General features: G+C 42.7%; 1 protein-coding gene and 1 long non-coding RNA gene across 5 annotated transcripts in view; one reads left to right on the forward strand and one right to left on the reverse strand.

Moving 5' to 3' along the window:
• Positions 1 to 26,015, forward strand: part of TET1 (tet methylcytosine dioxygenase 1) — a 115,493-nt gene that overhangs the window by 9,683 nt on the left and 79,795 nt on the right. For 2 of the 4 annotated variants that reach the window (XM_016188598.2, XM_060196037.1), the window contains exons 2-3: positions 5,185 to 7,203; positions 23,911 to 23,964. In XM_016188598.2, the coding sequence (XP_016044084.1) occupies positions 5,308 to 7,203; positions 23,911 to 23,964 (1,950 nt within the window). In that variant the 5' untranslated portion in view covers positions 5,185 to 5,307. Of the gene's footprint in view, positions 1 to 5,184; positions 7,204 to 23,181; positions 23,360 to 23,384; positions 23,701 to 23,910; positions 23,965 to 26,015 lie in introns of those variants that run through there. The other 2 variants (XM_060196208.1, XM_060196147.1) reach the window with 2 other exon arrangements.
• On the reverse strand, positions 19,504 to 21,468 carry LOC132540345 (uncharacterized). The gene is made up of 2 exons (XR_009551503.1): positions 21,402 to 21,468; positions 19,504 to 21,241 (listed from the first exon to the last, which is right to left on the reverse strand). It is a non-coding gene; the product is annotated as an uncharacterized LOC132540345 (long non-coding RNA).

Genomic DNA, 26,015 nt, shown 5'->3' on the forward strand with positions numbered 1-26,015 from the left:
GAGCCCTCCTTCACCATCCATGACATTTTCCCTTGCAGGTGGGGACCAGGGGCTTAAACCTGGGTTCTTGTGAACCATAATGAGTGTGCTTAACTAGGTGCACCACCGCCTGGTCACTTAAATGATTTATTTATTTATTTTGATGAGAGACAAAGGAAGAGAGCAGAGTGAGACTAGAACACTGCTTATGGTTGTGTTGGGGATTAATCCTGGGACCTCTGACCCTCAAGTTTGAGTGTTGCATTACCACTGTGTTATCCCCCTGTGTTATATATATATTTTTTTTCTTTATTTTTTTTCTTTCAACTGCTCTCCTCCCAGGCCAGCTCAGCCCAACCCAGGGAACAACTCAGTTTATCACAAAACAAGGTTACATTTTATCAGTGGAGCCAGCGATAATGAAAATTAGGATACTGTGAGAGCTTATTTTGTTTCTGATTGTCTCGACTTCTTTGGCTGGGTGTACAAATTGGTTTCTCTCCTGCAGTTGAAGCTTTTCAGGGGTCATTGGCCTCTTTCAGAATCTCATAAAAAAGGTTCTTACCATTTAAAAAGGCCTCATCTTCTCAATCTATGTTTCTCATACCTTTTCAATTTCCTTGTCAGGCTCCTTTTTTTAGGAGATAAGGTTTGAATGATAAACATTATCTTAATTACAAGTCTGAATTTCTAATGCACTTCAATTAAAAAATGTAAAAGAGTTTAGAAGAGGCAGATCAATTTTAAAACTGTTTTCAAAAGCAGATCCCATGACCCCCTCTGGTATATACAGATTACTTGCCTACATAGATTAATTTGAATTTTTGTGGCTGACTGCAATACCTAGATTATATGCATCTGATAATTTTTTTAGCAGTGTGATCTTAATATAAGAGATAAATAATGCTCATACTGTTATTGTTGAATTTCTAGACAATGGAATGAATTGCTTATCATTTATTATTAAATGAAAGAAATCTTAAATATTTCTTTATTTATTTATTCCCTTTTGTTGCCCTTGTTGTTTCTTTTTGTTGTTGTAGTTACTATTGTTGTTGTTATTGGATAGGACAGAGAGAAGTGGAGAGAGGAGGGGAAGGCAGAGGGGGAGAAAGATAGACACCTGCAGACCTGCTTCACCACCTGTGAAGCAACTCCTTTGCAGGTGGGGAGCTGGAGGCTCGAACCGGGATCCTTCCACCGGTCCTTGCTCTTTGCCACCTGCGCTTAACCCAATGCACTACCACCCGACTCCCATATGAAAGAAATCTTATGAAGAGAAATGACCAGTGGTCTAGCAGATAGTGCAGAGGATAAAGCATTGGACTTTCAAGTGTGAGGTCCTGATCTCAGACCTTGGCAATAAATGTACCTGAGTGATGATTGGCTCTTTCTTTCTCTTCTGTTCTTTCTCATTAATAAATAAAATCTTAAAGAAAAAAATCAAGGTTGGGGAGATGCTATAACAGCTCTGCAAAAAGACTTTCATTCCTGAGGCATTAAAGGTCTCAGGTTCCATCCTCAGCACCACAGTAAACCAGAGTTGAGCAGTTCTCTGATTGCAAAACAAAGCAAGACCAACCAATCAACCAAGCAAAAAAACCACAATGATTTTTGGCAGAACTATACTATTGTTAAAAAGGTATTTTTTATAGTTGATATTTCCATTTATTATTATTTGCCTCCAGGGTTATTGCTGGGCATCAGTGCCTGCATCATGAATCCACTGCTCCTGGAGGCTATTTTTTCCCTTTTGATGTCTTTGTTGTTGGATAGGACAGAGAGAAATGTAGAGAGGAGGGGAAGATAAAGAGGGGGAGAGAAAAATAGACACCTGCAGACCTGCTTCACCGCCTGTGAAGTGACTCCCCTGCAGGTGGCGAACGGGGGGCTGGAACTGAGATCTTTACTTCGGTCCTTGCGCTTTGCGCCATGTGTGCTGAATCCGCTGTGCTACCGCCCGACCCCTATTATTTTTTTAAATTAGAGGATTAATGTTTTACATTTGACAGTAAACACGATAGTTTGTACATGTAACATTTGTCCATATAGCAATACAACCCATGTTCCAGTACCTGAACCCCCCCTTCAAAATTTTTTGTTAATAAGAGAAATAGAGGGAGAGGGTCTCAGCGGTGGTACACCTGATTAAGTGCACACATTACAATGAGCAAGCCCCTGGTCCCCACTTGAAGGTGAGAAAACTTCATAAATGGTAAAGCGAGTCTGGAGGTGTCTCGTCTTTCTCCCTCCCTGTCTCCCTCTACCCTCTAAATTCTTCCTTCCTTCCTTCCTTCCTTCCTTCCTTCCTTCCTTCCTTCTTTCCTTTCTTCCTTTCTTTTTTTTTATATTTACTTACTTATTTATTCCCTTTTGTTGCCCTTGTTGTCTTATTGTTGTAGTTATGATTGATGTCCTTGTTGTTGGATAGCACAGAGAGAAATGGAGAGAGGAGGGGAAGACAGAGAGGGGGAGAGAAAGATAGACACCTGCAGACCTGCTTCACCGCCTGTGAAGCGACTCCCCTGCAGGTGGGGAGCCGGGGCTCTACCAGGGATCCTTATTCCGGTCCTTGTGCTTCGAGCCACATGCGCTAGGTCAGCACTCTTATACATGCTATTACATCTAAGTATATAATTTTTCATCATAATCACGATTGTAGTTATGTTTCCAAGCTGGAAACTGAAGGTCTTTCCCTGTCCTATCCAACAACGATGACATCAAAAACAACAGTAATAACTACAACAATAAAAAAAGGGCAACAAAAGGGAATAAATAAATAAAAAAATATTAAAAATAATTTTAAATAAAAAAGGTTTATCTAGGGAGTTGGGCTGTAGCACAGCGGGTTAAGCGCAGGTGGCGCGAAGCACAAGGACCGGCATAAGGATCCCGGTTGGAACCCCGGCTCCCCACCTGCAGGGGAGTCGCTTCACAGGCGGTGAAGCAGGTCTGCAGGTGTCTATCTTTCTCTCCTCCACTCTGTCTTCCCCTCCTCTCTCCATTTCTCTCTGTCCTATCCAACAACAACAACAATAAAACAACAAGGGCAACAAAAGGGAATAAATAAATAAAATAAATATTTAAAAAAATTTTTAAAAATGTAAAAAAAAAAGGTTTATCTAAAAAAATAATAAGAAGAGGGAGTTGGGCGGTATCACAGCGGGTTAAGCGCACGTGGTGCCAAGCGCAAGGATGGGCGTAAGGATCCCGGTTCAAGCCCCCAGCTCCCCACCTGCAGGGGAGTCGCTTCCCGGGTCTGCAGGTGTCTCTCTTTCTCTTCCCCTCTCTGTTTTCCCCTCCTCTCTCCATTTCTCTCTGTCCTATCTAACAATGACGACATCAATAACAACAACAAAAATAACTACAACAATAAAACAAGGGGATAAATAAGTAAATAAATAAATAAGCAGAAACATTTAAAAAATAATAATAAGAAGAAGAATTAGGTTGCTGGTAAGAAATTGTAAAAATGGTGGGAAGGACTTTTGGGGAGGCTGTTGACACTTTGGTGGGAACACACATGAAGAGGTATGAATTGTACCCCTAAGATAGCCTTGTCAATCAGTGCTTCAGTAAACAAGCAAGTCACAGAATAAAGGGATTATATTATTTTGGAAAAGATGTTTTTTCCATATCTAGGACCTTGCACATTTGCCACTTCACTTCTCTAAGACTGTTTTTCATTCAGAGAGTGAAAGATGCAGAGAGGGAAGACACCACAGTACCAAAATGTCCTCACGTGTCACAGCACCTCCCATGTGCTGCCAGACTTCTGATGTGGTGTCCTGCCCATTGGAAAGAATATGTCTGACCAGCGCGGGACAGAGTTTCTTACTGTGTTTATGGTAGAAGCATAGAAGTTGAGAGGGGAAGGGCAGTTCAGGAGGGAAAATAGAAAAACACGGAGGCCAGGTGGTGGCACACTTAGTTAAGCGCACAAACTACAGTGCACAAGGACCAGGGTTCAAGTCTCCGATCCCCACCTGTAAGGGGAAAGATTCATGAGTGGTGAAGCAGGGCTGCAGGTGTCTCTTTCTCTCTCTATTTCCCCCTCCCCTCTCAATTATTCTCTGTCTTTTTTTTCTAATAAATAAGTAATTTTAAAAAAGCATGTCAAAACAAATATTATAAGGGGCCAGTGGATGGTGCACCTGGTTAAGCACACACCATGGTGCATAAGGACCCAGATTCAAGCCGCTGGTCCCCACCTGCAGGGGGAAAGCTTCATGAGTGGTGACTTAGGGCTGCATTAGAATTAGAGCATTAGAATTAGAATTAGATAAAGTAAAAAATTTTACATTGTCTCAATTGCCACAGACTATATAATTTTTAAAATTATCTTCATTTATTGGAAAGAGCCAGAAATCGAGAAGGAAGGGATGATAGAGAGGGAGAGAGACCAAAAGACATCTACGGTCTCACCTCACCATTCATGAAGCTTTCCTCCTGCAGGTAGGGACCAACGTGGGTCCTTGTTCACTGTAACACGTGCGCTCAAGGAGGTACAGCGGCAGCCGGCCCTCTGCACAGATTATATAGAACTTGACTGCAGACCAGTTTTTTTGCCTGTGCTTTCTTGCAACTCCAACAACCTCTCAACTGTTTAAAGAATCTTCACCCAGTCTGTTGTCACATTTTTTTATATGCAATTTTTCTATAGTCTTGATGGGATGTTTTGTATAATGAATTTTCTTCTTTTAATCTATGTATCTGTCATCTATCGATTCTTCTTTGCTTCCGTCCTTTCTCTCTCTCTGTATTTTTGTTTTTGTTTTTTGCCTCCAGGGTTATCGCTGTGGCTCGATGCCTGCACTAGAATCCACTGTTCCTGGAGGTTGTTTTCCCCCACTTTGTTGCCCTTGTTGTTATTGTTATTGCTGTTGTGTTGCTGGATAGGACAGAGAGAAATGGAGAGAGAAGGGGAAGATAGAGAGGGGGTGACACCTGCAGACCCGCTTCATCACTTGTGAAGCCACACCCCTGCAGGTGGGGAGCCAGTGGCTCAAACCAGGATCCTTACACTGGTCCTTTCTTCACACCATCTATGCTTAATCAGCTGTGCTACTGCCCGACCCCCCTGGGTTTAAAATATATTTAAGTATTTTTATACCTATTATATTTTTAATGCCTAAAACATGGTCTATTTGAAATGAGAGAATGTATAGGAAAAAGACTCACTTCCTTTATTTGTTTATTTTTCAGAATCAAACCTTTGTACAACCTAGCTCAACCATGGTATATCCAGATTCTCCTCAGAAGTGAGACTTTCCAAAGGACCCATGACTCTGTTCCTCACACCTTTTCATTTTTTCATACCCTCTAACTATGTCTCGATCCCGTCATGCAAAGCCTTCCAAATTGTTCAGGAGGGAAGAACTAGACAAAAAGAAAACCAGCCAATTGAAGAAGACATCCAAGTTGGTCAACAAGAATGTATCAGTGAAGACTGTGGACCCTGGAAAATTAAAGCAGTTAGTTCATGAGAGGAATGTTCAGAAGAAAGTAGAGCCCAAATCACCTGTGCCTGTCAGAGGCCTCCTGACAAGAGCTGGGGCAGCACGGATGAATTTGGATAAGACTGAGGTTCTTTGTCAGAACCCCGAGTCCTTAACTTGCAATGGGTTTACAATGTCTCTCCGAAGCACCTCTCTTAGCAGGCGACTGTCCCAACCTCCAGTGATCACAGCCAAACCCAAGAAAGTCCCACCTCCTAAGAATTTAGAAAAGCATCTTGAGTGTCATTCTAAGGTAATTACTGATATAGGAGGACCAGAAAATGATTCAGTCTTCGTGCAAGACCTTTCAGTCCCTCCTCATGAAAAGAATCTTACTGGTACACAAAAGGCACCTTCAATTACAGGTGAAAGTGAAGAGACCACCCATTCTAGTTTTCAAAGGGATGAGGATTCCAAAATAAATACCCCCACTCACAGCAGCCCAGTGGCCGAGGTCTTTTCTGGGTCATTGGAAGGAATGCACAACAGTGAAGGACAATTCTCTAAAGAGACGTTAAATGAGATCAGCAAGCCCCAGAGGATGTTTACTCAGGATACCATATGTGCTTCTTTGCTCCAACGAGCAGCCCTCAAGGTTACCTCTGAAGAAAACCCCAACATTCAGTTAGAAGATTTAGGTTCAAGAGTAGAATCTCTTAAGCTATCTGATCCTTACCTGGATCCCATCAAAAGTGAACATAATTGCTACCCCACCTCTAGCTTTAAGAAGGTCATGCCTGAAATGGACCTTAAAAACTGTTTCACTATTGGTGGGTCAATATATCCTACCTCATTAATAAAACTAATCTTGTCAGGACCAGTACAAGAAACCCTTGGTGCTAAATCAGATCAGCAAGCGATCCTTAAAGTTACGTCAGATCAACAGGAGACTGCACATACCACTCCTGTCCTAGGACAGGCCTTTACTGCTGTGCCACCTCAGTGGCAAGTTCCTGGTGCTAATCTAGTTCTTGGAGAGGCTCTGGGTGAGACTCCAGGGCCACCAGAGATTCCTGGTACAACTGTAGCTCAAGGACAGGTCTTTGGTGCTATCTTAGATCAACACATCCTTGGTGTGGGTGCTGGTATTGTCTCAGACCCACCTGTGTTTCTTTCTGCTCCTCCAAATCCACTTGCTACCTTTAATGCTTTGACACAGTGGCCTGACGCCCAGGGCGCTGTTTCATATGGACTTGAGGCCCAGGGTGCTATGCAGGTTTTGCCCTTTGACTCAAGTCATAATCCTCAACTGTCATTAAACTCAGAGATGAGTTTGGTACCTCCAGCAATAACCATTAGCAATAAAGAGAAAGAGGAGCAGGTCACTGGCAGCTTTCTACCAGCGAATGCTCCGGGGTTCACAATAGCCCCTGAGAGAGGACTTCACCATACTTCACAGGGCATTGTCCAACTCTCCCACACTGGCCTCAGCAAGTTGGAAGGAGGGAGCAGCCAAGTCAGCCTGGCCAACATGGTTGGCACTGATACCACTGCAGTGACTACACCAGTGTCACTTGCCACTGCTGTCTCTTCTTCCTGTACAACTTTGTTACCCGCTTTGGAAAAGAAGAAAAGAAAGCGGTGTGGGGTCTGCGGGCCTTGCCAGCAGAAGACCAACTGTGGTGAATGTACCTACTGCATAAACAGAAAGAACAGTCATCAGATCTGTAAGAAGAGGAAATGTGAAGAACTGAAAAAGAAGCCATCAGCCACTATGCCTTTGGAGGTAAGTAAATGCTCAAAGTTCCGGAGGCTTGGTAGATGGATTGTAGTGGAAATACTTTGTTTCCCTGGGCCTGGTGGTGGCACATCTGACTGAGCACAAGGACCTGGGTTTGAGGCCCCAGTCCCCACCTGCAGGGGGAGAGCTTCACGAGTGGTGAAGCGGGGCTGTTGGTGTCACTCTGTCTCTCTCCCTCTTTATCTTCCCCTTCCTCTCCATTTCTAGCTGTCTCTGTCTAATAAATAAATAAAGAAAATAATTTTAAAAAAAGAAACAATTGGGGTGTCGGGCTGTAGCGCAGCGGGTTAAGCGCAGGTGGCGCTAAGCTCAAGGACCGGCGTCAGGATCCCGGTTCGAACCCCGGCTCCCCACCTGTAGGCAGGTCCCTTCACAGGCGGTGAAGCAGGTCTGCAGGTGTCTGTCTTTCTCTCCCCCTCTCTGTCTTCCCCTCCTCTCTCCATTTCTCTCTGTCCTATCCAACAACGACATCAATAATAACTACAACAATAAAACAACAAGGGCAACAAAAGGAAATAAATAAAATAAAATAAATTAAAAAAAATAAATAAAAAAGAAACAATTTCTTTCACTGACATATTCTACTTCCCTGAAATGCTGATTGAGATTATCTATTAAGTGGCCTGGGAGGTGCTACAGTGCATAAAGCACTGAACTTTCTCTTCTTTTTTTTTTTTTCTACCAGAGCACTGCTCAGCTTGGGTTTATGTGGGACAGGGCATTGAATCTGGGACATCAGAGCCTGTGGCATAACCATTATGCTATCTACCCCTGCCCAGGCATTGGACTATCAAGCATGAGGTTCTGAGTTCAATCCCCTGCAGCACTTCCTAGGCCATAATTTTTTGCTCATCACTTTGTTTATAATACCACAACTAGGGAACAAATGTACTCTAAAAGAGGTGAATTTTTAAAAAAATTATCTTTTATTGTTGCCCTGGTTGTTTTTTTACTGTTGTTGTTACTGACCTGGTTGCGTGCCTGTTTTGCCATTTTCTTGACCCACGTATAAGCCACAGTAGACCACGTGGGTACTAAAGCACTGGGAGGTGTTAGTGCTGTAGTGTGCCTTCCCTTCTCTGGCTCTTTCTACTTCTTTTTATCTTTCTTTTTAAATATTTATTAATTCCCTTTTGTTGCCCTTGTTGTTTTATTGTTGTAGTTATTCTTATTGTTGTTATTGATGTCGTTGTTGGATAGGACAGAGAGAAATGGAGAGAGGAGGGGAAGACAGAGAGGGGAAGAGAAAGACATCTGCAGACCTGCTTCACTGCTTGTGAAGGGTCTCCTCTGCAGGTGGGGAGCCGGGGGCTCAAACTGGGATTCTTATGGTGGTCCTTGCGCTTTGTGCCACGTGCGCTTAACCTCCTGTGCTACCCCCTGATTCCCTCTCTGTCTCTTTCTAACTTTTCTTAACCCTTTTGTTTCCCCTTTTAAAAAAATATTTATTTACTCCCTTTTGTTGCCCTTTTTTTTTTTCTTTCTTTATTTATTTAAGAAAGGATTAATTAACAAAACCATAGGGTAGGAGGGGTACAGTTCCACACATTTCCCACCGCCCAATCTCCATATCCCACCCCCTCCCCCGATAGCTTTCCCATTCTCTATCCCTCTGGGAGCATGGACCCAGGGTCATTGTGGGTTGCAGAAGGTAGAAGGTCTGGCTTCTGTAACTGCTTCCCCGCTGAACATGGGCGTTGACTGGTCGGTCCATACTCCCAGTCTGCCTCTCTTTTTCCCTAGTAGGGTGGGTCTCTGGGGAAGCTGAGCTCCAGGACATATTGGTGGGGTCTTCAATCCAGGGAAGTCTGGCCGGCATCCTGATGACACCTGGAACCTGGTGACTGAAAAGAGAGTTAACATACAAAGCCAAACAAATTGTTGAGCAATCATGGACCCAAAGCTTGGAAAAGTGGAGAGGAAGTATTAGGGAGGTACTCACTGCAAACTCTAGTGTACTTCTGCTTTCTTACTTTGGTGCCATACTCCAAACTCAGTCAATTTCTGCTTTGCGTTTCTACTTTTTTTTTTTACATGCATAACATTCCCCAGATTCCCATTTAACAATACAACCCCCACTATTTCATTCATCATTTTTCATGGACCTGTATTCTCCCCACCCACCCACCCACCCCAGAGTCTTTTACTTTGGTGTAATACTCCAATTCCATTTCAGGTTCGACTTGTGTTTTCTTTTCTAATCTTGTTTTTCAACTTCGGCCTGAGAGTGAGATCATCCCTATTCATCCTTCTGTTTCTGACTTATTTCACTCAACATGAACTTTTCTTTTTTTTTAATAATTACTTTCCCTTTTGTTGCCCTTGTTTTATTGTTGCTGTTGATGTCGTCATTGTCAGATAGGACAGAGAGAAATGGAGAGAGGAGAGGAAGACAGAGATGGGAAGAGAAGGATAGACACCTGCAGACATGCTTCACCGCTTGCGAGTTGGCTCCCCTGCAGGTGGGGAGCCGGGGCTTGAACTGGGATCTTACGCTGGTCCCTGCGGTTTGCGCCATGTACGCTTAACCCGCTGCACTACTGCCGGGCTCCCGCCCTTGTTATTCTATTGTTGTAGTTATTATTGTTGTTGTTGATGTCATCATTGTTGGATAGGACTGAGAGAAATGGAGAGAGGAGGGGAAGACAGAGAGGGGGAGAGAAAGACAGACACCTGCAGACCTGCCCCACTGCTTGGGAAGCTTTCCCCCTGCAGGTGGGGAGCAGGGGCTTGAACCTGGGTCCTTGCATACTGTAATGTATGCACTTAACCAGGTGTGCCACTGCCTGGACCCTCGCACAGGGAGTTTCTAACTCTATACCTAACACATCCAAATCTTTTCAAACTGTATTATCTCGGGAGTCGGGCAGCAGCGCAGCGGGTTAAGCGCAAGTGGTGCAAAAGTGCGAGGACCGGCATAAGGATCTGGGTTCAAGCCCCCAGGTCCTCACCTGCAGGGGTGTCGCTTCACAAGCGTGAAGCAAGTCTGCAGGTGTCTGTCTTTCTCTCCTCTCTCCATTTCTCTCTGTCCTATCCAACAACGATGACATCAATGATAAGTACAATAAAACAACAAGGGCAACAAAAGGGAATAAATAATAAATAAAAATATTTTTTAAAAAGCAACGTGTATTATCTCATTTCCAAAAAATTTCTGCTTCTTCAAACTTGAAGTTTTTGATACAGTATATATATACCAAAGCACTGTTCAGCCCTGGTGTATGGTGGTGCTGGGGATTGAACTTGGGATATCTAATGCTTTCAGCATGAGGGTTTGTTATATAAACTGCTATACTATCTCCCTTACTTCAAGTATTTATGTGACTTTAAAAAAATATTTATTTATTCATTCCCCTTTGTTGCCCTTGTTTTAATGTAGTTATTATTGTTGTTGTTGATGTCATCGTTGTTGGATAGGACAGAGAGAAATGGAGAGAGGAGGGGAAGACAGAGACGGGAAGAGAAAGACAGACACCTGCAGACCTGCTGCACCGCCTGTGAACTAAGCGACTCTCCTGCAGGTGGGGAACCAGGGGCCTGAACCGGGATCCTTTCGCTGGTCCTGGCTAAGTTCACACATTACCGTGCACAAGGATCCCGGTTCAAGTCCCTGTCCCCACCTGCAGGCAGAAAGGTTCACAAGTGGTGAAGCAAGGTTTCGGGTGTCTCTCTCCTCTATCTCCCCCAACCTGCTCCCCACCTGTAGGTCTATCTTTCTCTCCCCCTTTCTCAATTTCTCTCTCTCTCTATCCAATAATAAATAAATAAATATTAAAAAGAAAAATAAAAAAAAGAGGAGAGACACATAAAAGAGACAGCTGCAGCACTGCTTCACAGCTAGTGTTGCTTCCCCCCTGCAGGTGAGGACCGGGTGCTCGAACCTGGGACCTCCTGCATGGTAGGTAACGTGCACTTTATCAGGTGTGCCACTGTGTGCCTTCACTCTAGCTCAGTTTTTAATTAATTAATTAATTAATTTTTATTTATAAAATGGTAATATTGTCAAGACCATAGGATAAGATGGGTGCAACTCTACACAGTTCCCACCACCAGAACGCCGTATCCCATCCCCTCTCCTGTGAGCTTTCCTATTCTAAAAAGGTAGAATGGTGAGACACTGTATCTCCAAAACTTCCTCTAATGCAGTGGGATCTGGGTTGCATGCGCGGCAAAGTAAGCCCACCATTCAGGTGAGCTATTTTTCTGGTCTGCTTTTATAGGTTTCCACTTTCTTTTTCTTAAGATTTTTTATTTTATTATGTTATTATTAGAATTTTAATTTATTTATTCCCTTTTGTTGCCCTTGTTGTTTTTATTGTAGTTATAATTGTTGTCATCGTTGTTGGATAGGACAGAGAGAAATGGAGAGAGGAGGGGAAGACAGAGAGGGAGAGAAAGTCGCTTGTGAAGCGACTCCCCTGCAGATGGGAAGCCGGGAGCTCAAACCCTGATCATTACGCTGGTCCTTGAGCTTTGAGCCACCTGTGCTTAACCTGTTGCGCTACCATCTGACTCCATTACTATTATTATTATTATTATTACCTCCAGGGTTATTGCTGGGGCCCAGTGCCTACACCATGAATCCACTGCTCCTGGAGGCCATTTTCCCCTCTTTTGTTGCCCTTGTTGTTGTAGCCTTGTTATAGTTATTTTGTCGTTGACGTCGTTTGTTGTCGGATAGGACAGAGAGAAATAGAGAGCCAGGAGCTTGAACTGGGATCCTTATGCCGGTCCTTGTGCTTTGGGCCACTTGTGCTTAACCTGCTGCGCTACCACCGGACCCCCTTATTGTTTATTTGCCTCCAGGGTTATCGTTGGGACTCAGTGCCTGCACCACGAATGCACTGCTCCTGGAGGCTATTTTTTCCCCTCTTGTTGCCTTTGTTTATCGTTTCTGCTATTATTATTGTTGTTAGTAGTATCGTTGTTATTGTTGTTGGATAGGACAGAGAGAAATGGAGAGAGGATGGGAAGACAGAGGGGGAGAGAAAGACAGACACCTGCAGACCTGCTTCACCACCTGTGAAGCGACTGCCCTGCAGGTGGGGAGTCGGAGGCTCAAACCGGCATCCTTACGCTGGACCTTGCACTTTGTGCTATGTGCGCTTAACCTGCTGCGCTACTGCCTGGCTCCCCACATCACTGTTTTTTAAACTTGAAATGAATGGAACTGGGGATTATCCTTATGTTTAACTTAAAAACTGGTGCAGTGTGTTTTGATACATACCCCACATCATGTAGTCTTAGGTGTGAAAATAGGCCTATTTGTTCATTTATTATTAAGAGGAATGAGAGAATGAGGATCATGCAGAATGAGAGGATCAAAGGACTCAATTTTGAAATATGGTGGTGCCAGGTATTGAACTTGTAGCTTCCAAGGTCTCCGGCACATACATGCTGAACTGGCTCTCCGACCCAAAATGAATCTATCTGTAAACCTGAGACAGTCACATCCATGGAGCAGAGATGCGATGAAGAAAGGGTCTGACATAGTTCTTGCTTCCTAGAGGGTCATTTATATGTGGTTATGGTTACATCCCTGAGGAGATTTACATAGTAATTTGATACTTTCAGCTATTTATCTTTTGCTACTTGAGTCACATTCATTGGAGGGAGTAGCCGAAGTCCGCACTAGTAGCCGGTGTAACCATTTTGCAGTAACTGCAAAAGAATTTTTCCTCCTGGAGGATTAAATTGTATTATGAATGAATTGGTCTCACGGTTCCCATGTGACATTGAATTGTGGTTGTAGTTTCAGTGTCACAGTCATTTTCCTGCCCTTATATAATGAGAGGGCTTTGGCATTTCTATTGTTTTCTAGAAATTTTCTCTCTATGGGTTATTTTTGTATTTCACATGCAAGACCATTTTGTGGTGAGATTTCCATTTAAGGGCCAAAAAGTAGAATCCAGGCAGGACAAAGTGCGAGGACAAGCCAGCAGAAGACCACAGTTGTTTCAAATGTGAACTTTCTAATGGAGCTAGCAAAGTTTAGGTTTTGAGAAAAAACTTGCAGGTGTGTTTATTTATTTATTGTACTAGCTCCTTCTACTCTTGCTGGAATGACTTGTTTGGGACTTAATATAGAGTTATTAGGCAACACAAAAATTGCTTTTATTTATTCACCTATTTCCATTCCCTAAGGAACAAAAATCTAAAAAACTGAAAAAACAAAGAGAGAGAGAGAGAGAGATTAAGTGTTTAGTGTCTAGGAGGTAGATAGCAGGACCTAACTCATATAAGGCAGGGCCCATTCTTTTTTGTTTGCTTCCAGTGTTATCTCTGGGGCTCAGTAGCTGCACTACAAATCCACTGCTCCTGAAGGCTGTTTTCCCCCATTTTGTTGTTGTTATTGCTATTATTGTTGTGGGATAGGATAGAGAGAAACTGAGAGAGGAGGGGAAGAGACGGGGAGAGAAAGACACATGCAGACCTGCTTCACCACTCATGAAGCGACTCACCTGTAGGTGGGGAGCTGGGGGCTCCAACTGGGCTTTTTTTTTTTTTAATTTCATCTGCACATCATAAAAATCTCTCTCTAAATAAATAATAATGGAATAAAAATAATACCATTAATATCCTGAGAAGTAGTGTAGTATATAAAGTGTTAGATTCTTTAGTGTGAGGTCTTGCCTTTAGTCCCAGGCCTCTCATGTGCCACAGTGATGCTCTGCTCTGGGTCTCGCTTCCTCTCTCTCTAGTGCTTCAGGCATGAATGTCTTTTTTGGATAACCTTTGTGCTAGCTCCCCAGCCCTCATCCTTAGTAAATTAGAAACAACTTTTTTTATGCTGTAATTAACTTTTTTTCTTTATTGGGGAGATTAATGGTTTACAATTGATAGTAAAATACAGTAGCTTGTACATGTGTCACATTTCTCAGTTTTCCACATAATAATCTATCCCCATAGATAGATAATTGATTCCTTCAACTGTTGCTTGTCTGAGAAGGTTTTTATGTCTCCATCTAGTTTGAATGACAGTCTAGCAGGATACAGTAATCTTGGTTGAAAACTTTTCTCATTGTGCACTGGATAGATATCTTGCCATTCCCTTCTGGCCTGTAGTGTTTGTGTAGAGAAAACTGTTGCTAATCTTATGGGTTTCCTCTGTAGGTGACTCTTTGTTTTTCTCTTGCAGCCTTCAGGATCCTTTCTTTATCCTTATTCCTTTTCATTCTAAATATGATGTGTGTTGGTATCTTTAAGTCTGGGTTCATTCTGTTTGGGACCCTCTGGGCTTCTTGAACCATTATTTCCTTTATGTTGTCTAGATTAAAGAAGTTCTCATCTATTATGTCCTGTAGAATGCTTTCTTAGGGAGTTGGGCGGTAGTGGAGTGGGTTAAGTGCAGGTGGTGCAAAGCACAAGGACCAGCATAAGGATCCTGGTTTGAGTCCCTGGCTCCCCACCTGCAGGAGAGTTGCTTATTTCACAAGTGGTGAAGCAGGTCTGCAGGTGTCTATCTTTCTCTCTTCCCATCTCTGTCTTCCCCTCCTCTCTCCATTTCTCTTTGTCCTATCCAACAACGATGACATCAAGAACAACAACAATAACTACAACAACAAAACAACAAGGGCAACAAAGGGGAATAAATAAATAAATTTTAAAAAAAAGAATGCTTTCTTCCCGGCAGAGGGTAGATAGCATAATGGTTATGCAAACAGACTCTCATGTCTGAGGCTCCCCACACCACCATAAACCAGAGCTCCTGTGACTAATTCCTTAGCTAGTGTTTGGATGTTTATCTTATTCTTCTGTGTTTCTACCTTTGGGGGGGCTTTTAGTTGGACTTTTGTCCTGGTTCATTTCTCCATTATTCCTCCATGGTTAAACCATTATACATTATTATGAGGTCCTTCTCTTAATAATTTTCAGTCCACTGATCACTTACCTGGATTGACTTGTGTCTAGGTAAGGTACTTTAAGAGTTCACAGTTGTGGAAATTAACAGTTGTTTCAATGTTATCTCAATCCCTGAGTTGAAGCACAGTGGCTATTAATGCCTCTTATTTATTTATTTATTTTCCCTTTGCCTTTTTTTTAAATTTATTTTTTATTTAAGAAAGGATAAATTAACAAAACCATAGGATAGGAGGGGTACAACTCCACACAGTTCCCACCACCCAATCTCCATATCCCATCCCCTCCCCTGATAGCTTTCCCATTCTCTATGCCTCTGGGAGCATGGACCCAGGGTCATTGTGGGTTGCAGAAGGTGGAAGGTCTGGCTTCTGTAATTGCTTCCCCACTGAACATGGACTTTGACTGGTTGGTCCATACTCCCAGTCTGCCTCTCTTTCCCTAGTAGGGTGGGTCTCTGCGGAAGTGGAGCTCCAGGACACATTGGTGGGGTCTTCAGTCCAGGGAAGCCTGGCCGGCATCCTGATGGCATCTGGAACCTGGTGACTGAAAAGAGAGTTAACATACAAAGCCAAACAAATTGTTGAACAATCATGGACGCAAAGGTTGGTTGGAATAGTGGAGAGGAAGTGTTGGGGGAGTACTCACTGCAAACTCTAGTGTACTGCTTTCAGGTATATATTTTGCACTAGTTTATGGATACGTGTGAACATATGCTCTCTCTCACAGAACCTGGTCTATATCTAGGTTTTGGGACTTTGTTAGAAAGTGAACCACCTGGGATGGAATTAGAGAATACTATGAAAGGAAAGGTCTCACCCAAGTAATGAAGCTGAAGGGTTGTCATTCCACACCTGACGTCTCTGGACACAGTCTGAGCTGAAGCATGTTGAGGTGGCAATTGTTGCATTGATTAGGTTGCGATTGGCAGATACAATATTATTTGATATGGATTGGGAGAGGCATGCGGGAAAGTGGGCCCTATCCAAGGGTTCCAGAACTGGGGGAAATATAGGCTCTATAGTGGAGATGTGAGGTTCCTGCTGTCTTAGGGTTCAAAAAGACAATGGATAGTTATTGTTATCATCACATTATTTGGTAATTGGGTTAACTTTGAAAATTCCTTTTGTTAGGGTTTGCTGTATAGTACCCAGTATCTTGTATATAGCTGTGCCACCGGTTGCTTCTGATCTACTTGGTCTAGGCTTTTGAGAGAGTCTGCATATCAAATACACAGCCTATATATTAAAAAGACTCAGTCTGTGTTTTTTTTTAACTTTATTTATTTATTTATTTATTTAAGAAAGTATTAATTAACAAAACCATAGGGTAGGAGGGGTACAGTTCCACACAATTCCCACCACCAATTCTCCATATCCCACCCCCTCCCCTGATAGCTTTCCCATTCTCTATCCCTCTGGGAGCATGGACCCAGGGTCATTGTGGGTTGCAGAAGGTAGAAGGTCTGGCTTCTGTAATTGCTTCCCCGCTGAACATGGGCGTTGTCAGTCTGTGTTTTAAAAACTTCATACAATTAATTTTCCCCCTCTCATATTAATGAACTAGTGATTTATATGACTACTCTTTACTAGGAGTGTAAACACCCATTCCCACCACCAAAAGACTGTGTCCCATCCCACCCACCCACCCACCCCCCACCGGCCCAGGAAGCCGTATGTCTACCCCTCATCACAGGGTTTTTACTTTGGTGCCCTACTTTCAATTTAGTCAGATCCTGCTTTTAGTTTCCCTTTCAGATCTTCTTTCTCAACTTCTGTTGATGAATGGGATCATCCCATTTATCTTTGTGACTTAGCTCACTTAACATAATTCCTTCTAGCTCTGTCCAAGATGGGTCAGAGAAGGTGGGTTCATTGTTCTTGATAGCTGTATAGTATTCCATTGTGTATATATACCACAGCTTTCTCAGCCTTTTTTTTTTTTTTTTTTTACCAGAGCACCGATCAGCTTTGGCTTATGGTAGTGCGGGGGATTGAACCTGTGACTTCAGAGCCTCAGGCAAGACAGTCTGTTTGCATAACCATTATGCTATCTATCCCTGCCCTGGTCTTTTTTTTTTTTTATTGTTGTTGTAGTTATTATTGTTACTGTTTTTTTGTTTTTTTTCCTTTCACCAGAGCAGTGCTCAGCTCTGTCTTATGGTGGTGGTGGTGGGGGGGGATTGAACCTGGGACTTTGGAGCCTCAGGCATTAGAATCTCTTTGCATAACTATTATGGTATCTACCCCTGCCCATTATGCTATCTTCCACCCCTCCCCCATTGTTGCTGTTATTAATGTTCTTGGATAGGACAGAGAGAAATGGAGAGATGAGGGGAAGACAGAGAAGGGGGAGAAAGATAGACACCTGTAGACCTGCTTCACAGCCTGTGAAGCGACTCACCTGCGGTTGTTGATCCAGGGGCTGCAACCAGGATCCTTACCGAGGTCCTTGTGCTTAGCCAAGTATGCTTAACCCACTATGTTATTGCCTGACTCCCAAAATCCTCTTTTGTTCTTTTTCTTCCCTGCAGGATATGGTAGCCTGATGGCTTTTTACCTATAAGTAGGTTTTTTAGCTTAGTCGCTCACGCCTGACCAAGAGATAAAGCAGAGTGGGGGAGAGATTGCATAGTGGTTATGCAAGTAGACTCTCACACCCCAAAGATCCAAAGCTCCAGGCTCAATTCAACTTCTCTGCCAAGCTAGGCAGCACTGCCAGGCCCTGTTAGCTTCTAAACAAGTCCTGTTTATAGCCTGTAGGTCCTGAGGCAATTTTTCACCATGCTCTCACCAGGAGAACAATGTGGAAAGGCTCCCACTGTACAGTCCCATCGCTAGACCATAGTGTAGATCTTCTCCTGAGTTTCCTGGTCAGTTTTCTCTGCCTCCTGATGTCAGCACAGGGCTTCCCGACTGCTGCCCCAGCCTCCGAGGGCAGTTGCAATTGGAGACTCACAATCGCATTTGGTGAGTCATATGGGAGTCCTCTCCTCCCTTCAGTAGTCTTTTTGTTGGTAAAACGGACTGCAGGTGGCTCCTCAACTGGCAAACTGCCCGACTGTTACCAGCCACTCAGGAGTAGATATGGGCGTTAGCCCCAGGAATCTCTCCTTAGGCTCCTCTCTGTCCATGAGCCATATGTGTTTTCACTCACTGGTGATTTGGTGGGTTCCCAACATAGTCCTGGTCTCGTCTTGTGGTAGTCTGAGGTGATCTTTGATATTCCTTGTTCTTTACAGAAGTTTCTCAGCTGGGTAGAGCTGGAGGTCTGGGCAGAGTTGTGGTCTCTGGATGCTCTGGGATTTGGTGGTTTCCCAAAGTAGTTGTAGGCCTATATTATTGCGGTCCCAGGTGCTCTCCTTTGGTTTTCTTTTCCTTTCCTTTCCTTCTTTTTAAAAATTTTCTTTTTTTAAAATTTATATATTTTCCTTTTTATTGCCCTTTTTTATTGTTGTAGTTATTATTGTTGTTGTTGCTGCTGTCTTCATTGTTGGATAGGACAGAGAGAAATGGAGAGAGGAGGGAAAGACTGGGAGGGGGAGAGAAAGATAGACACCTGTAGATCTGCTTCTCCTGCAGGTGTGTGTGTGGGGGCTGGAACCGGGATCCTTAGCCAGGTCCTTGCACTTTGTGCCACATGTGCTTGACCCACTGCGCTACTGCCTGACTCCTTCCTTCCTTCCTTCCTTCCTTCCTTCCTTCCTTCCTTCCTTCCTTCCTTCCTTCCTTCCTTTCTTCCTTTCTTTCTTTCTTTCTTTTTTTTCTAAAGTTAGCTACTAACTTGAGAAAGTTTGCCAGAGGGGGTGGAGTGGATATTAGAGAACTGGCTCTGTAGGGGGCAATAGGGTTAAGATAAGCCTCAGAGAAGGAAGTCAGGGAAGGAAGCTAGGGAAAGGCTGTACTAGTGGATCAGGCATCCCATAGCCAGACCCAAAAAGCTCTCCAGTGTTTTAGCCTTTCAGGTTCTTGTGTCTCATAAAAGACACAATCCAATTAATTTTAAGATCACCGTTACAGTTGTGAAAAGAATGGATATCTTTTTATTATTCTTATTCCTATTGTTTGAGGGTTCACAAAAAAGATAATACTTAGCACAGGTGGCCCAAAGCGCAAGGACCAGTGCAAGATCCCGGGTCAAGCCCCCAGCTCCCAACCTGCAGGGGAGTCGCTTCACAAGTGGTGAAGCAGGTCTGCAGGTGTCTATCTTTCCCCCTCTGCCCTCCCCTCCTCTCTCCATGTCTCTCTGTCCTGTCCAACAACGACATCAATGATGACTACAACAATAAAACAGCAAAGGCAACAAAAGGGAATAAATAAATAATAAAGAAAAATTCAACAAAAAATACTTGGAATATCTTTTTTATTCTTAAAATTTATTTATTTATTTATTTATTTATTTATTTATTTATTGCCTCCAGGGTTATTGCTGGGGCTCAGTACCTGCACCATGAATCCACTGCTCCTGGAGGCTATTTTTTCCCCCTTTTGTTGCCCTGCTTGTTTTATCATTGTTGTAGTTATTATTATTGTTTTTATTGCTGTCGTTGTTGTTGGACAGGACAGAGATATAGAGAGAAGAGGGGAAGATAGAGAGGAGGAGAGAAAGACACCTGCAGACCTGCTTCACCGCTTGTGAAGCGACTCCCCTGCAGGTGGGGAGCTGGGGGCTGGAACGGGGATCCTTATGCAGGTCCTTGCGCCCCGCGCCATGTGCGCTTAACCCGCTGCGCTACCGCCCGACTCCCGAATATCTTTTTTTTAAAGTTTCTTAAAATTTTTTTTTTATTATCTGTATTTATTGGATAGAGTCAGTCAGAAATCAAGAGGGAAGGTGGAGATAGATAGGGAGGCAGAGAGACAACTGCAGCCGTGCTTCACCACTTATGAAGCTTTCTCTATGCAGTTGGGGACCAGGGGCTTGAACCTGGGTCCTTGCATAGTGTAACATGTGCGCTCAATCAGGTGCACCACCACCTGGCCCGTCTTTCTTTTTTTCTTTCTTTATCTTTCTTTCTTTCTCTTCTTTTTCTTCTCTTCCTCCTCCTCCTCCTTTTTTTTTTTTTTTTTTTTTTTAACCAGAACACTGCTCAGCTCTGATTTATGGTGATGTGTGGAGGATCGAACCTGGGACTATGGATCGATCCTCAGGAATGGGACTCTGCATAGCCAGTATACTATCTACACCTCCACCCTGGACTATTTTTTTTAAATCGTTTTTTTGTGGTTGTTATTATTATTATTGTTGTTGTTGTTGATGTTGTTGTTGAAGTGACGCCCCCACAGGTGGGGAGCCAGGGGCTGGATCCGGGATCCTTACGCAGGGTCTTGTGCTGCGCCATGTGCGATTAGCCCACTGTGCTAAGCTCAACCCCAGTACATGGTACTTTTAAAATACACTTCAAGAAAATATTATTATTGTGGTTTGGGAGGTGGTGCAGTAGATAAAGCACTGGATTCTCAAGCATGAGGTCCTGAGTTCAGTCCTGGGCCCCTCAGTAATAACTGGTTCTTTCTCTTCCTTTCCTCCTATTTTTCTCATTAATAAATAAATAAAATCTTTTAAAAATTCTTCAGTTTTGTTGCTTACCAAATCCAGTACACTTACCTTTTTTTTGTTTTTATTTATTTATTTATTTTAAGAATTTGTTTATTTATTCATGGGAACGATAGGCAGAGGGAGAAAGAGCCAGATAGCACTTAGGCACATGTGCTGTTTGGGATGAAACTCAGGACTTCACGCTTGAGAATCCAGTGCTTTACCCACTGCGCCACCTCCTGGACCACTGTTTTTATTTTTATTATTTTTATTACCTATTATTATTATTTTTTTCTATTCGTGGTTATGGCTTATTACACTATAAGATTTCAGAGGTAGGGCTGGGGAGATAGCAGAATAGTTACCCAAGCAGTAATCACCATACCTCTCACAGTTTTTTCCTCCTACCATAGCACTGCTCAGCTCTGGCTTATGGTGGTGCAGGGGGTTGAACCTGGGCCTCTGGAGCCGAGGCGTGAGAGTCTCTTTGCATAACCATTATGCTATCTGCCCTGCCCTTTCATAAAGTCATTGAGTAGTCATGGTTTGGCTACTTTTTAAATTTTTTGGCAAGTTCATGTTATCTATATTCCACAGTTTAGTGAAACCATCTGGTAGATATCTTCTTCTTTTTTTTTTTTTTTTTTGCTTTACCAGAACACTGTTCAGCTCTGGCTTATGGTGGTGCAGGGGATTGAACCTAGGGCTTTGGAGCCTCAGGCATGAGAGTCTGTTTGCATAACCATTATGCTATCTACCCTCTGCCCAGGTAGATATCTTTTTACCTCTTTACTTCACTGAGCATGATCGCCTCTGGTTCCATCCATTTAGTTCTGTATCTTTTTTTTCTTTAAACCAAAGCACTGCTTAGCTTATGGTGGTAAGGGGATTGAACCTAGGGCTTCAGAGTGTCAGGCATTCTCAGTCCCTGCAGAATCATTATGCTATCTACCCACCCCCATATCATTTTAAGTATAGGGCAGTGTTCCATTGATTGTATATTCCATGACTTCTCTATCTAGTCACCCATTGATAGGCAGTTAGGTTTTTTTACACCTAACATTTTGAATATGATTTAATTCAAAGCAAACAGCTGTTATCTTCAAATAGTGCAATTTCCCCCTTAAGAGCTTAAATTTTCAAATCTTGTATGTGCTGCTGTTTTCTGCCCATTTCATGGTTCATAGAATTCTTAGATAGAGTGTGCTCAATGTTCTTATACTTGCTCTTATATATGTGGGTAGGACAGAATCCACTGGTTTTGATACAAAATAGCCTTGCTAATATTTGTTAAGAATTCTGAGAGTGATTGGATAAACGAGAGGGAGTTTCAAGTGGGAAAAAAACGTATGTTGGAGGTCCTCTTCCAATAAGTAGAGTCTGCTTTTGTGGCAAACCCAAGACCAGGAAAGGGTGATGAAAGCCAGACCTCCCAGCTCTCCTGACTTGTGGTTGTGGGAATGTTCTGAATACAACTGCAAGTGGATAAACCATCTTTGGCTGAACAATTAGGGCAACCCCCCCTGATAGCCACCCCCAAATATGTTGTTGAAGCTTTCTTCCTGCAAGGATGGAATTGGGGCTATCTTCTCAAGATCTGTGCAGCTGTCAAGGTGGTTATAATGGAGATGTGTTTGGCCTCAGTACTGTATTTTGGCAGTGACCTTGAGACATGCTAGCTCACAGCTGCTACTCTTGTCTCACTCTGCTGCTGCCATTGCCAGGGGACTAAACGTGGAGAGCCAGACTTTTCTGGCTCTGTTTTTCTGAGGGTCTGGCAAGTTCTAACCATGGTCTCCTGCTCTTCCAGGACCCCCACACTTGGCAGGAGGACAGGCTGGGTGTATGAATGTGGATGACTGCTTGTTCAACCACTGATAGTCACTCGGTAGTGTGTGGCTCTGATCACCAGCCTGGTGCATAAAGAGGCTCTGCTCTAATGGGCTCTGTGGAGATGCTCAGTGTCTGTTGATTTCGTGGAGATAAAAGAGCCAAAGTTGTTCCTTAAGTCCCAGAGGGACAAGTCTTTCTTCTAAAGAGAAAGGATTTCCTTGGGAAATAAAGGTTGTCAGAAATGTTCAGAGCAAGAGAGAAATCTTCCTCCTTCCTCCTTCCTTCCTTCCTTCCTTCCTTCCTTCCTTCCTTCCTTCCTTCCTTCCTTCCTTCCTTCTCTAGGCACTTTAGGCAAGTGTATTTTTCAACCCCCTCCCCCCTTGTACTTGTTCTGTCCTTAATCCTTGTAAGTGACTTTATTTATTTATTTTAAAAAATCTGCCTTTGTCATTGGACATTTATTGACAGAAATCAAACTGCTGTGTTTCTGGGCAAAGTGCCTGCTGCAAAGAGGTGTGGTTCCCGAGGAATGTGACACACAGCCCAACAGCTGAGCCTACACTGTCCTCACATAACCTCCCTGCCTTCAATATCACCAATATTTAGTCTTGCCTTATAAAGTAAAAATGCACAATACCTTCCAGAGTTTCAGCAAGCCCAGATGCCCCCCTCAGCTCAATTATATCTCCTGTACGTTGGAGGCAGGGCTGCTCCCCCCTCCCCCTCCCAGACCTGCCCTGGGAGCAGTCAAGAGGTTACTAATCAGGGAGAACATCGCCATCGATCCCCGATGGTGCCGACCTGGAGGATTTGTGTGCATTGTTTTTGCTGAAGCCTCCTGTGATTTCGGCGCGACCAGATCCTCTACAACGAACTCCATGTCGCAGCTTGTGGCTGCCTGTGTCCTGTGGTGAGAGCTGAGCCGCACAGGAGATCCTTTGTCTAGGAAGGCTAGGCAGAGAAGATCACTTTGGAGTTGCTAAGCTCTGCATTGCCATTGGCTGCACTCTTTGTGGGGCTGTTTTTGCAAAAGGCATGCCCAGCACGTCTACAGTGCTGGCAGGCCAGGGCTGCCTTTAAACACCATGATAATAATACCAAAAAGCAGTTTGCAGAACTGTTCCACTGTAGAGGCTTCCTCTGCAGAAGCAAGCAAGATGGCTACCTCGTGGGCTTCGCTGTGAAGAATGCAGAGGCTAATTAAGACAGACTTTAAGGGGGAACAAGGGTATTTCCCTACTTCATCTTCATGCAAGTCTTTTTTTTTTTTTTCCCCCAGTGACTTTTAAAGTATACATTTTACAGAAGCTCTTTAGGCTGTACCTGAAAAACATGTTGATGATTTAAAATGATATAGCTAGTTTTACAGAGAAATAACCAAAACAATTTTTGGAGGGTGGGAGCTAAAAAAAAATTTTTTAAACGGAGGCTTATTTTGCAATTTCATTTTTTTTTTTTTAGGTTATAAAAGAAAACAAGAGGCCCCAGAGGGAAAAGAAGCCTAAAGTTTTAAAGGTAATCAGCTGTTGATTAAATAATATTTATTTTTTTCATTTTATATAGTATTTTTTTCTGTCACATAGGGGTAGATTTGAAGTATAGTGGGTGTGAATTAGCCCCAATTTTCAGTAGCTAAATGAATTTTTACCAAATGAAAGTGTTTTTTCTTTTTTATGTACTGCATTATGTGACTAGTAGTATCTTTATTTTCAACTCCACTCAAGTGTGCAGAAAGAAGAAGTTTATATGCAAAATGTGCTTTTTCTTCGTTTTCCTTTTTCCTTTTTTTTTTTTTTACTAGTTCCCTTTATAGCATCTGCATTTATGTCTTGCACCAGTGTATAAACTTAGGTTCATAAGGGGGAAAATGCACGATTTGAAGTTGACAGCTATGCTTCTTTGTGATTCTAATAGACCTTCTATTAAATCCTAATGTAAAATGTGTATTTTTTTTCTTTCCAAAGGAATTGGTCCTTAGAGACTTATTTCAACTTAAAGTGTTTGAGTGATTGAAATTTTGCAGCCAGACAATAATTGCTTACTTCAAAATTCTCACAACATCTTTGATTTTTGGCATTCATAGAGCTGAGGAATATATATGCTTTCTTTATTTTCAGTAGTTTGCCTAGTGACTAACAACCTAATTCACTTACTTACAAACTAGCAATCTGTTAAGAGCTTTGCACAATATTTAGAGGGGTTAATTTAAAAACATATGATATTAGTAAAAGTTCAAGGCCATCTTCAGTTTGGCAATTAGGTACTTATGTGTTCCTGATTTCAAGTGCTATGTTGCTGTCAGAAATGTAAACAACTGAGCAGGCAGCCTTTTAAATTCAGACGACACATTAAGCATCAAAACTACTGGTCTTCAAAATTGTATTGTGTATATAATATCAAATGTTTATGTTTTTGTTTTTTTCTTTATGAGGGGATTAATGGCTTACAGTTGACAGTAAAATACAGCCATTGGTACATGTGTAAAATTTCTCAGTTTTCCACATACCAATTCAACCTCCTCTAAGTACTCCTCTGCTATCATGCTCCAGGACCTGAACCCTCCCCACTACCCCAGAGTCTTTTACTTTGTTGCAATACAATTTTTTGTAAAAATTATCTTCTTCATTTATGTATTGGATAGAGAGCGGTAGAGACAGAGAGACACCTGCAACACTGCTTCACCACTTGCAAAGCTTTCTTCCTGCAGGTGGGGACTGGGGCCTGAACTTGATGTAAATAGCTCTCAAATTTGGGAAAGGATCAGGTTGTGGGGGGGGTCTTAAAAGAGTATAGTATGGCTTAGACAAACTATTATAGACTAGGCTTGATAATGAAATAACCACCCATTTTTGCTAGGAATTAGAATTTGGTTTGGTTTAATTTTATGTTTATTTTGTTGGTCTGTGAGTGCCCTTTTCTAAAATAAATTTTGGAAGTAAATATACTGTGTGTTGTTATTTGAATCATGACTTTTTTTTTAAAAAAAGTTTATTTTAATGAGAAAAAGATACGCAAACATATAGGCAAACAAGAGCAAGAGAAAGAACAGAACAGAGTACTGTTGAACCTGAGAGCTTAGAGCCTCAGACATAAAGGTTTCTTCACATAATCTTTATGTTGTTTCACGCAGCCGATGGCTGTGTATGTGTGTGTGTATTTATATTAGTGTGTGTCATTGGTGATTAAATTTCATGTGTTACTGCAAGCAGAAGAAAATAGCTGCTCATTAGGGGCCAGGTGGTGGCACACCTGGTTGAGCGCACATGTTATAGTGCACAAGGACCTTGGTTCAAGCCCCCAGTCCTCACCTGTAGAAAATAGGTGCTCATTTCCCTTTATAGTTAGGGGTTGTCGTAGCTCCTAGAAGGATCTTTGTGGTTGTTGTTGTTCTGATATATTTTCCTTATCTAGTAGAGCTCCCCTCACACCATGCAGGAGTCTTCTGGTTCAGAGACCTCATACCACTTGGGAGCATCATGTCTGTGGAGGAAGCTCTGTGGATGGTGGAACAATCCTGTGATGTCTCTCCTTTGTTTCTCTCTCACACTCTCTTTTTTTAATATTTA

Source organism: Erinaceus europaeus, chromosome 1 (assembly GCF_950295315.1).
Source record: "Erinaceus europaeus chromosome 1, mEriEur2.1, whole genome shotgun sequence".
Classification (NCBI taxonomy): domain Eukaryota; kingdom Metazoa; phylum Chordata; class Mammalia; order Eulipotyphla; family Erinaceidae; genus Erinaceus; species Erinaceus europaeus.